General features: G+C 30.6%; 1 protein-coding gene across 2 annotated transcripts in view; it reads left to right on the forward strand.

Moving 5' to 3' along the window:
* Nucleotides 1-13,029, forward strand: part of LOC127717674 (transcription initiation factor TFIID subunit 5-like) — a 40,837-nt gene extending 27,808 nt beyond the window's left edge. For both annotated transcript variants that reach the window (XM_052223418.1, XM_052223419.1), the window contains 6 exons: nt 5,509-5,590; nt 6,606-6,717; nt 7,288-7,401; nt 7,980-8,034; nt 11,019-11,238; nt 12,168-13,029. In XM_052223418.1, coding sequence (XP_052079378.1) covers nt 5,509-5,590; nt 6,606-6,717; nt 7,288-7,401; nt 7,980-8,034; nt 11,019-11,238; nt 12,168-12,282 — 698 coding nt within the window. In that variant the 3' untranslated portion in view covers nt 12,283-13,029. The remainder of the gene's footprint in view (nt 1-5,508; nt 5,591-6,605; nt 6,718-7,287; nt 7,402-7,979; nt 8,035-11,018; nt 11,239-12,167) is intronic.
* The last annotated feature ends 260 nt before the right edge of the window (nt 13,030-13,289 follow it).

The raw sequence follows: 13,289 nt of genomic DNA on the forward strand, positions 1-13,289 counted from the left end.
ACTATTATCAATTTTAACATCACTAACAAAGTGAAAAATATTATCAGAAATCAGAAAAAAGTCTAAACGAGATTGTTTAAAGGGTTTTTTTTTCCTCCAAGTAAATCTTTTCACATTGGGGTATAATTCTCTAAATGGATCAACTAGATTAAAGTCTTCCATTAGCTGTAATACTTTTTCTCTAGACTTTGGGTTGTTGATATTAACATAATTATGAGTGTCAAGATTAAAACTTTGAATTAGGTTAAAATCACCACAAAGAATACAAGATTGGTTATCAAATTCTTCAATGATGTCTGCCACCTTTTGATAAAAGCAAGGAGTGTCTACATTTGGCCCATAAATATTAACTAAGGTAATTCTTTGTTCTTCAATTGTAATATCCAATCCGAGAAGGTTTCCACCCTCATCTTTTTTAACTTTGTGAATTTGAAGATCAAAGTTTTCATTAAAAAAGATGGCCACGCCTCTCTGATTGGATGTAAATGAATTGAAAAGGCATTCTCCCTTCCACTGATTTTTAATGTTTAATTCGTCTTGTTCTGTAAAATGTGTGTCCTGAAGACAGTAGATATTAAAATTCTTTGACTTTAAATAATTCAAAACATCTCTCCGTTTCTCCTTTGTATAAAGACCTTGACAATTATAAGAAAATATTTTAAGAATATCACCCTTCATGCATGTGTTTAGCTTTATCAATATTTATAACTCTAATGATGAGTGAGTATACATGAATATACCATGATATTTGTGAAATCAAGGGACTATTAGAATTCTTTTCCTTTAAAACTGTATAATTTTTCAAGATCTGTGCCACCTTAAGACATATTTGTAATTTACAATAAATGCATATATATGTAAACATAAAATACAATAGCAAGACAAAGTCCAACATTAAAATCAAATATTAAATCTGCACTCTGAGACATTCACTGTTGTTGTGTAGGATATTCACTCCAAATGGTCTAAGGGAGATAACTCAGAAGAAATTTTAATAAATACATTGGATTCAGATGGAAATTTAATTTGAGCAAACCCAACAGTGAATATCTGTATAGTTCATGTTATGTACATATTTTGAAAGATTATTTCATTCCTATAATTTCATAATACATTTAATTTCCTTACTGACATTCTTTCCAACACACAAAGACATTTTTTCCATTCTATGTGGTTATGGCAAAAAAGAAAAGATCACACAAGAAGCACAAGTATACAAATGTCCATTGTTTTGCCTTCAAATCTGATCCAGTCAGATTTGTCAATATTTTTATAATAAGATGTTGTCTGTCTAACACGTTCATTCTTTTTGAAAAACAATTTAAGTTAAATGAACTATATATAATATAAATAAGCCTTTTATGTACAATATTTCAAGACTGTCAGAGTTGTTCAATTTACTACATGTAGATATTGGAATTTGTATGTTTGTCCTTTGTATATATGTATTAAAAACTCCCATGTCAAATTTACAAATTTATATGATCCTTTGTCTATTTAAGAAGGCAGAGATGTTTTATACTCATTATATCTCTGATACGATCAAAGATCAATATTCTTTATGAGATGTAGCTGTAAATATATAAGATTTATCTAAACGTTAATATTTCTCCTTTAAAAGAACAATGCGTACTTGAGAGACATACAATTTCAAAAAATTAAGAACACTGACCGACTTCAAATGAAGTATCACTCTTGATAAAAAGCAATACTTTTGCATCACAATGTAAATCAAATTAATGCATGATCAATATATCATAAAAACTAACAAAACTATCTACCAATCGAACACAGACTACACATCATGAGTGTGTGTATGCATATCATATTAATGAGTTAGTTTCAGCAGAGATTGTGCAAAACTTATTATAGTATGGTCACTTCATTTTAATGTACATGTACCATAAACACAACAAGAAAAGATAATTTCAAACAAGCATCTCATTCTGAAATTTGGAATAAACATCACTTTAAAAGTGGTCTATACTTTACATATTCTAACTTCAACTCATTTGTGTCAGTCTGTATCTGATGAGTTAAAGTAAAACATATAGCAATAGCATTAAGCACAGCAGTTCAGAATAATACTAAATAACTAGCAAGAGCAAAATTATAAATAAGTATATAAGCAGCAGAAAATAAACATATAAATAAATTATAAAGGCAAAAATTTCAACACAGCAGATTGGAAACTAAATATATATATATAAAGCAGAATTAGCATTTACATTTATATGTATATGCCAATATATCGCAGACAATCAGGCAAAAAAGCATAGAGAGCAAGCAAAATTAAAGCAATAAAAAGCAAAAAAGAAACCTACAAAAATAAAACAAAAAAACAAAAATAAAATATTTGCATAAATAGAAAATAAACCTGGAATAAAATTCCCCGTTCTATACTTACAATTTGGTATCAACTTAATGGTATCTGTGAAAATATGATAAAGAAAAAGGTTATACATGTACATGTATTTAAACAATAGAGAAAAAAGAAAATTGATCAATTCTGTTTAGTATACATTTAGCTAACTTACTTTAATTTTTTTTTTATTAGGGTAAGTCTATAGTTGGTTATTAAAGAATTATCTTATATGTATAAAATAGATATCTACATCTGCATATAAAGTTCTGTAGTTTCTTACAAATAGGTCACAACAACCTATATATATAAATATGGCTAATTGTTGTATAAGTACAATTTTGTATATATATATACATGTATATTGTTATGTATATGTATCGCTCATCATTCTCTTGCGCTCCATGGGTCCCCTCTATTTTTACGGATTTCAAGTGTCATATGTGCCCCAACATCTCGAATACGTGTTTGCAATTTTTCTTTTTTGCGTATTTTGTAGGCTACGTGAGACAGAAGGAATCTTTCCTCTTTCATGGATACCGGTAGATCATCTAGAATCCGAATTTGACTACCTTTCAGATTGTGAGCACTGGACATAATGAGTTGTTTGTCTCCATAGTGTATAAATCGAACGATAATTGGTTTGGGTCCACTACCCCTTGTTGGTACACGATGAGCATTAGCAATCGGAATGGCATTTGCTTTTCTCTGTTCAATTTTTAGATTTTGACTAAACAACTGACGAGTAACTGAATAGATGTTCTCATCTGCATTACTGTCATCAACCCCATAAATCATAATATTATGTTTCCTTTCGTGCTTTTCAAGCAATGTTACCTGATCTTTCATTTCATTCATCTGAGTTTGAAGCTCATATTTTTGTTTTTGTAATTTTTCACCTTCAATTGCTTGTATTTGCAAATCCATACCTGCAACACCCTGTTCCAACTCTGTGAAGTCTTGTCTTAAACTAGTTATTTCTAATTGAGATTCATCATATTTTGTTTTCAATATATTGACGTCAGTTTTCACTTCATTGATCATACCTGTTAAGTTATGTTCAACTTTTTCAAGTTGCTGTGAAAAGTCACTTACTTTTTTATCAACTCCCATTATGAGGCTTTTGAGCTCTTTAAATTCTGCTGATGCCATACTTACATGTAATTTTGTATATTCTTTTAAAAATATTTGTAAATTCTAGGAAAAGTTGCTATATTAGTCTGCTTACTTTTATATTTTGTGAAACAAAATAGTTGCACACACTTGAAACTACATGTACATGTAAACAGTTGCTGCTACATGTATTTGAAGCTATATATTGTTCATCTATGTATGACACAGGAGTTTAGTCGTAGATATGGCTAGTTATGTATACTATATATAATTCATATCAAGTCGTCACGAAAGTCAAGCGTGAAAAACAAAAACACTTTCAATAGTCATGATTGTGTACATGTAACATTGACATCGTAGCGATTGGGAATATCATTGAAAATCGTAAATTATGTCGTTTTTTGTACTATATTGTTTTAACACGCACTGCCTTAACTGCACACAATGTAATCTAACACATACATAGTGCCTCTACCCCTCTCAACAGTATAAATGCCTCAAAAACTAACTCTTATAAAAATATCATGGGCGCATCCATTACAGGGGCGACAACAATTTTATATACTGTTTGTGGATATACTGTTTGTGGATATATCCATTTTATATACTGTTTGTGGATATATCCATTTTATACTGTTTGTGGATATATCCATTTTATATACAGTTTGTGGATATACTGTTTGTGGATATATCCATTTTATATACTGTTTGTGGATATACTGTTTGTGGATATATCCATTTTATATACAGTTTGTGGATATATCCATTTTATATACTGTTTGTGGATATATCCATTTTATACTGTTTGTGGATATATCCATTTTATACTGTTTGTGGATATACTGTTTGTGGATATATCCATTTTATATACTGTTTGTGGATATATCCATTTTATATACAGTTTGTGGATATATCCATTTTATATACTGTTTGTGGATATATCCATTTTATACTGTTTGTGGATATATCCATTTTATATACTGTTTGTGGATATACTGTTTGTGGATATATCCATTTTATATACAGTTTGTGGATATATCCATTTTATATACTGTTTGTGGATATATCCATTTTATATACTGTTTGTGGATATATCCATTTTATACTGTTTGTGGATATACTGTTTGTGGATATATCCATTTTATATACAGTTTCTTCTGGGCATTGCAGGAGATCATTTCTTCCTGTGCTGTTTATGATGTTACTGTATGAAACTCTCTGGATAACAGCAACTGATATATCAGAATGTAGAATATCAAATAATCTTTTCAGCATGTTAAGTACTTTGATCTTTCTTTCAATATATGCAAGTATTCTTTGATATGTAAAATAGTTAGATATGTAATGTTTTTGTTAATCTATTATACATTTATTTTATAGTTAAGTACTTTTCTGTAATGATTTTTATTGTATGTTCTTCTGTGTATACTTTGTGTGTCCATATCAGTCTAGAAAAAAAAATGTGTTTTTCCACTTAAATGCTGAAAAAAATTAGGGAAGGCAGGTTGGCACTTAATTTTATTTTCCAAAAAGTTTTTGACTGGTTTAAACAGAGGAAACCATCTGAATATTGCCTGTTCAAAAATGATAAAAAAAACCTTTAGTTAAGGTATGGTTAGGGGAAACACAAAAGTTTTTTCTAGGCCTGATTGAGATTACGAAAAGAGGGAAGAGTTGAGATCTTAAAAACCCTTTAGTTTTCCCTATCACATATTTATGTTCCTGTACCAAGCCAGGTACCTTGTCAGTGGTTGTTAAACATACTACATTTGTATTCTTCTATTCATCTTACCTGCCTAAGAACCTCCCATGTGAAGATTGCATAAATCCATATATAAATTGTGGATTCATTAGTTTTCATAGATAACAATCTTTGTGCATTGATAATTATTTTTATTTTTGTATATATAAAAGTCTATAGGAAACTTATACTTTGTTAAAACCCTGAAATTCGTGGTTCATCCTATAGAAAAAATCCACAAAATGTGTGCTGTAGGAATGATAATTAATTAACAGTACTCAATTTATTTCAGTACGATTATGGAGTCTACTTACATGGAGTAATTTAGTGTGCTACAAAGGTCACCAGTACCCAGTCTGGGATGCTAAATTCAGGTAAGATATTTCTGTGAGAGTTCTTTCCCCTTATTTCATTATTAAGATATGTTGCAAAAATTTCCTTTAGCATGAATTTTTCTTAAAGAAGATTAAAATAACATGCAAGGAAAATCTGAAAATAATACCTTGCGCTCAGGTTTTGCACTAGAAATCACTAAATATAAAGACCTGGAAAATAGACCACTTAACATTAGTTACTGAAATGTCAAGTCCCAAAGAAACCTGTGAATTAAAAAGGGAGACATTATATGTCAGTTTGTTACCTTTGTTTTGATTCAGTTAAGAAAACTATCGGTATATTTTGTTGAACATTTAACTTTGTGGTTCAGCTGTACCTATGAAATTCATTCTAAATAGTGGCCAACAGAACATATAATAATTATAAAGTAAGAAGATAATGGTATGATTGCCAATGAGACAACTCTCCACCAGAACCAAATGACGTAGAAGTTAACTATAGGTCACTGTATGTCCTTCAACAATGAGCAAAACCCATACCACATATTAAGCTATAACCCACAATACTTCAAAATCATAAGATTCCTTAACACATGAGACATGACTGTTGAGTGAGCTTTACAGGACATGAGAGCCACTAGTTTTATTCAGTTGTTACATTAGCCTGACGTTACAAAATGAATATTTTAAAACTTGTTTTGTGTTTTCATAAAATTTTTAGTTTCCGTTCTGTAACTTAAGTTTGCCCCAACCAAACATGAAACTTATACACAATACTTATTACCACAAAACTAAGATCAAGTACACATTTGGGTACATCACTTTTATTGTTCTTGAGTTATGTCCCTTTATAATGTTGTATGCAAACGGGGGCATCATCTGTGTCCATAGGGACACATTCTCCATTTATATTTTTGTGGTTTACATTTTGAAGTTTATCCATTTCAATTTCAACATATGCATTATAAGTTATTGAAATCACATATAGATGAAACAACAGTTGATGTAATTATTTTTGGATCTCATTTTGATTTTTTACTGGTTATATTTTCAGCCCTCATGGTCATTATTTTGTATCCTGTGGACATGATAGAACAGCCAGATTGTGGTCAACAGATCATTATCAACCATTGAGGATATATGCTGGTCATCTATCAGATGTTGACGTGAGTATAACATGAGAGCAAAGGTTGAGGTTTATATAAAAGTAAAACATTGTTTCATGAATTTTTTATGTGATTTTATTCTTTAAATTAAATTTTAGGCGTATTTGTATTGGAAAGAGACCTATTTTGGATATTGTTATATTGTGCATTGTTAGGGTTGTTGCAGAATTAGTTGTATGGGGGTTCAGAAGGCACTTCTATTAAAATTTCATGGGCAGTGAAAGATAGACTGAACATTATAGAAAACAATCAATATTTTTTTGCATGGCATGGTAAAATAAAAAAGCCTTTTGATCCTCCCCCTTAATTTATTTCTGGAACAGCCTTAGAGACTAGTTTAATTGACATGTTGTTTAGGCATAGTAGAAGAAAGTTCTAAAACTTCAATTTCTAGAGAGAAATGTAATGAATATTTTTTTGTAAATCTTTGTCTTTCAAAACTTTTTTAAGTTCTAAGATGTTATGATGTACCCATAAAAAACCAAGATATGAAAAAGACCTTCTAGTTGATTTCTTGTTTAGATATAATTCTTAACCATTTGATTTTTTATTTAAATTTTCTTCTTGTAGTGTGTAGAATTTCACCCAAACAGCAACTACATTGTAACAGGTTCCAGTGATCGTGTGGTTAGAATGTGGGACAATCAATCTGGAAACTGTGTCAGAACTTTCACAGGACATAAGGTATAACATATAATGACATCATAACACTGCTGGCCTTGACCTCATTTTCAAGGTTTATTGATAATTGTTTCCTTTTAGTCAGTGTTGCATTTATTATATATATATTGAATGATTGTAAGGTGTACATTCCTTTATCTGACATAGAGGTATCTGAGTTTTACCATATTTTAAAAGTGTGAACATCAGTTAGGCATTGACCCAACAGTACAAGTTTATTAAAATAGACACTTAGATCCTTCAATGCATCAACTGTTTAGCCAACTGCCAAGAAAATATGAAGCTAGTGTTTCTTTGGCCTATGTGACTGATTGGTCAAAGTAGTTCATCTACTGTATCACAAGCTAGTCAACACTGAGGATGTGAGTTTGAACCCCCTGACATTGCCTGTGCTTTAATTCCAACCACAATTCACTAGGATTGCCAGTTTCCTGCCAAAGGTCCTTGGTTCTCTCCAGGCACTTTGGCTTCCTCCACCAATAAAGCAAATAGTGCTGAAAGTTGTGTTAAACACCAAAAAAAATCAATCAATCCATTTTTCCAGACTTTCATCACTGAAGTTTATTTATTGTTTATTGTAGGGGCCAATACACAAGATGTGCTTTTCTCCTGATGGTAGATTTATAGCTACAGGTGGTAAGTGATAGATGTTTACTGTAATAATCTTCTTATAACATAACTATACATGTGATAGATGTTTATAGGGATAACATCCTTATAACATTATCCATAGGATAACTAATCTAGAATTCAAATACTGTAAATTCAGAAATTATTGCAATTTTGTCATTTTAGACTAAAATGCTATTTTAATTTTTGCGATATTGAGAAAAATCCTGTTTAATTCATATAAAAAAATTTCAAAATTCAAGTTTAAATTATTGCAATTATAACCCTGTCACATTTTTCACAATAATAAAAACATCGCAATAATTTCTGAATTTACAGTATAGAAAAATATTTAACAAGTGAATGAACAACACATTAATTCATGAATGTACATGAGTTTATTAACAGTGTTGTTAGTTCACATGTGAAAAATTTATTAAAACTTGAAGTTTAGGATTAGTTTATTCTTTTTATTATATTTACCATGAAATTTTTATGGAAATAAGGCAGAAAATACAAGGACTCTAAATATATATACAGAAAGCACTCTCTATATATATTACCAGTGACCACTGTGGATAGTAAACTAGCAATTTATAGTAAATAGTAAACAGTTGCTGTTACTTTAGTATATTTGCTAGGGATGTCAACTCAATGAACAATTACTAATTGAGTATTCGTTGGTTTTATTGAACGATACTCAAGCACTCGTTAGGGAATATATCTACAACATGGAAACACAAAAATATGTACTTTATATTATATGGTTTGTTGTTCAGCGGACGAAAAACCACCTACATAAGTATCTGGGACAAGGAATTACACACCATAATTAATAGCTCATTACCTACAAGTACTAATTAAATAAAAACAATAACCTAATCAACATAATTTAATGAACACCTATTATAACATTATAACAAGGAAAAACCATATCAAATAATAGTATTTGGTAATCGTTAAGAAAACACATTTAATGTTTACAAAGGCGTATTGATTAGAAGTTTAACTATTCACTGAGGGTCAACAGCGGATGCAACAAATTTTATCTTATTTGGAAACATTATCTTGTCAACTATTATTGGGGACAGTCGGTTTTGCAACTTTGTAAATTACAGTCTTGCAGAAGAAAATATTTGCTCTGACGGTACAGATGTGAAGGAATGGCTAAGACATGTTTAGTTTAAAGTGTTAGCCTAGGTATAGCCCACGTATTTTCGTAGGCATTTTTAATGACAATTTAGCACAAGCATTCGAAAACAAAATGTATTTTACTTACTAGTATGATTAATCAGTGATGCCTATTTAATTTTCCGAAAGAGGATCTCAAGAAGATCAATTTTATATAAAGAAAACAGCAATATTCTAACAGGAAACTGATTAGTTGAGTATCGTTTTGGTATTTGATACTTGATACTACCGAGCGATACTCAAATACTCGAGTACTTGTTAACATCCCTAATATTTATGTGAGTATAACACAGAAAACACAAAATTAATTGAAATTAAAAGAAAACAAAAATATTTTCAAGTACCTATGGTCAAAACCTATTAAAATATTACATTACTTTTCTTTTGACTAAAACATTTTGATATGGGATGTTGTTATATATAATAATTAAAGCACATAACTACAGATCTAGGTTGGAGGAGGTAATTTTTCAGTTTTGGAGGACCAGTAAAAATCGGGAAGGGCAAGTGAATTGAGAAAAGTGTAAGCCTGCTTGGCCATTTAGAAATAAATTTTATTTCTTTCCCAGTTGACATCGAATTTTTTTCTAGTTTATATGTACACATTGTGATTTGGTCACTTAAAAGGGAACCACTGATATTTAGTTAGACTGAAATAATGGGTGTATCCTTTTGGTAGATTTTATCTGACCTGAACCTCCTTTTCATAGATCATTGGTCAAAGTTAAATTTTCCCGATTAGGTCTGTTTCGCAGATACTTTAGACATGAGGTCAAATATATTTGGTGTGTGGAATGATGTAAGTTTTAAATAGCTGTTTGGCATGGTTCTTCTGACTTTGACCTTATTTTCATAGATTATTGGTAATCTTAAGTTTATGTTCTGCCTGTAGTAAAACCTTAATATTTCATTGTAAAATTCAATCAGTTGTTAGTAAAGCAGATTAGGCATTTCAGCATGTGCACTCTTGTTTAAAACGTCTGCACTCATTTATAAGTATCCGTAAACACATGATTATATAATTAACTGACTCCCAATGTAAAAATACAGTTTTAAAGTGTGATATCAGAGTAGTGATGTTATAAACATATTTTAATTAAAATAATTTGCAAAACAAGATTCATTTTAAGAAAAAATTTTATATGTGAGATGGTCGGATAGAAATCGACCTTATGCAAATGAATATCAATACATCTGTAAACCTATTTCGGGTTGAAAAAATCTCAACAGAAAGTCTGTAACTGTTTGAAAATAGAGTTATTATAAGAACCCCTACAAAACAGACCAACATTCATCTTTTTTTATTTTGTATTTAAATGTTCAAAAATCAATCAAAGTCTTATTCATGTACATGTATACATGCACTTGCATAAGGTGGATTTCTATCCAATGCAGCTCATATTATACACCCACTGAAGGAATGGGGACTATATTGCACCCACCTTGTTTGTCTGTTCATCCTTTAATTTGTAAAATGACTTCATATTTGATCAGCAGCTTGGTAATAATGAGTTGTAATGTCAGACATCTTCTTACTGTTTGTCGATACTTTTGAGGAACATAGACCAATCTTGTTTTTTATGAATAAGTTGCACTGGTTGACCGAAGGTCAATCAGCGTAAATAACGTTATTTAACAATTGGTTCTTGCTATGGCTGTAGGAACATGCACAAATTTGAAAGTCGTCTATCCTTACCCAAATAGATATTTGAATAGCATCAACTTCATTGGAAACAGTTAAAGGTAAGGCAAACATACTGTAAGATAATTTTCAAGTTTAGAAAAGATAAAATTATGATATGATAATTTCTATATTTCAGGTGTTGATAAGACAATTTTATTGTGGGATATTGCAAGTGGTAATATGTTAGCACAGTTAAAAGGCCACACACAGGCTGTCTATTCTCTTACATTCAGTCGGGAAGGAAGTGTTTTATCATCAGGAGGTCTAGACAGTTGTGTGAAGATCTGGGATGTCAATAGAGTATTACAGGAATATGATACAGATTCTGATGCCACAATACCAAGTTCATTACAGGTGTAAGTAAATCTCTTTGAATTATTTCACATTTTGTCATGCAGGGAACTTTTATAGCTTGATATATAGAATGGATTTTGCTCATTGTTGAAGGCCATACAGCATCCTTTAGTTGTTTTCATCCTTCATTGTCCTTGTCCTTTCATCTCTGGTGGATAGTTATCTCAAAGGCAATCTTACCACTACTCCTTATTTTATTAGTATCAGGAACCACTATCCATTTATGTGATCAGAGTTATAAAGATTAAAGCATTTTAAATGTTAAAAGTGGATACATTGTAATATGCATGATTTTATTTAGTTATTACAATCAAAATATTTGGGAATTGCGATTTGTGGCGGATATATTTGAAATGAATAATAATCATAGGATTCAATATTTTGTTTTGTTTCTTCATTTATTTGCCATGCAATGCATGGCGATGTCAGTTTATCTCAACTTATTAGTTTTTGAATGTCCCCTTGGTATCACAACAGGAGTTACACATCAATTTATTTCATAATTATATATCACAAATCTGATATGAGGCATGATATGTAAGCTTATTTTCAAATGTAGAAAAAAAAATTTGCACAGTCTGTTATGATATTTTAGTCTGTTTAAAAATTATTTTTTTTTACTTTTTCAACTTGGATTGAAATTATTTAAGTTTTATTTTAGATCAGATTGGCAAAAAAGCAAGAAATAGATTTTTATTTGGTTTTAAATTGAATTATCTGAATCAAACCACTCAGAAATATATTTTGTCAAGTTTCACCTTAGTCTTAACAATCTGAATTAATCCACTCTTAATTATACTGTATCAAGTTTCCTTTTAATTTGAATAATCTGAATTAAACTAATTGTAGACTTAAACCTATATATATTAATTGTTGAAAACGTCTAACCAGTCAGTATATTTATTAACTGTTTTGCCCTATCTATTTACAGGAATGATAATGCTAATTTGTTACTAGGATCCTTCCCAACAAAACAGACATCAGTTTTATGTGTTCACTTTACAAGGAAGAACCTTTTATTAGCAAGTGGACCTGTCGCCATATGATATAAAACTAAAATCTTGTTGACTAAAATTGAGGACAAATATATTTTGTCGTGAGGGAGATGTTGCAGAGATTGTTGACATGTTATTTAAAGTTCATTAATTGTTAAAGTCTTTGCAAAAAGAGAGGATATAAAGATATAGAATTTTTCTCAGTCAAGTGAGAAACATTGTGCAAAGTATAAGCACCTGTTGAAAAACAAAGAATATATTGAAAGAGAGTGTTGCAAAGCCTAAAGGAAGATGACATGGAAAAGCTATGCCTATTTTACTACTACACAGATTATGTATACTGGTCCCAATCATTCCATTTATACCAAATATTGACTACATCACAGCATTCATTGCATCCTATTAAAAATAAGAACTTGGTAATTGTGTGATAGTGTCCCACCTCGAGTGCACAGGTGTGTAAGTACAATCCAATCACTAGTATGGAAAGTATGAAAATTTGTGTTTGCTGCTTCTCTATAAAGGATGTGGCATTTAGGAGTAAGAGACTGGTCAGCTAGTAGTCAGAATAGTATCATTGAATATGTCCAGGATGGCCACGTCTTTATGCAGACTGTTACCTTGTGAACAAAAACATTAAAAACCAGGCTCAGCTTGTCAGTCTTGAACAAAGCAGGATTCATATTAATATTCATATCACATTTAAATGTTCTCATCTGTTTATGCATGTAATATTTGCCATTTGACTACATCCAACCCATTATCATCATCATCTTAAATACAAAACTAGAAATTTAATTTTGATTTCTTATTTATTGTTAAATAGTTAAGAAACTGTTTACATGAATAAAACCATTCATGGTGGAGGCAGCTCAAACAGCACACTGAGTGTTTGCTTGCTAACTTGGTTTTATTGTTTCGCCTTGACAGAGTCAAAAAGCTAGACATAGGTATGTTGTTTCTGGCGGAGGCGGGGTCAACAATGTAATAGTTTGTGATTAGGTCTAGTTTATGGTGACCACTAGTGGTAGGTCAATGATATTTGGTATGCAGTTGTA

This window comes from Mytilus californianus, unplaced genomic scaffold, assembly GCF_021869535.1.
Source record: "Mytilus californianus isolate M0D057914Y unplaced genomic scaffold, xbMytCali1.0.p SCAF_10, whole genome shotgun sequence".
Taxonomy (NCBI): domain Eukaryota; kingdom Metazoa; phylum Mollusca; class Bivalvia; order Mytilida; family Mytilidae; genus Mytilus; species Mytilus californianus.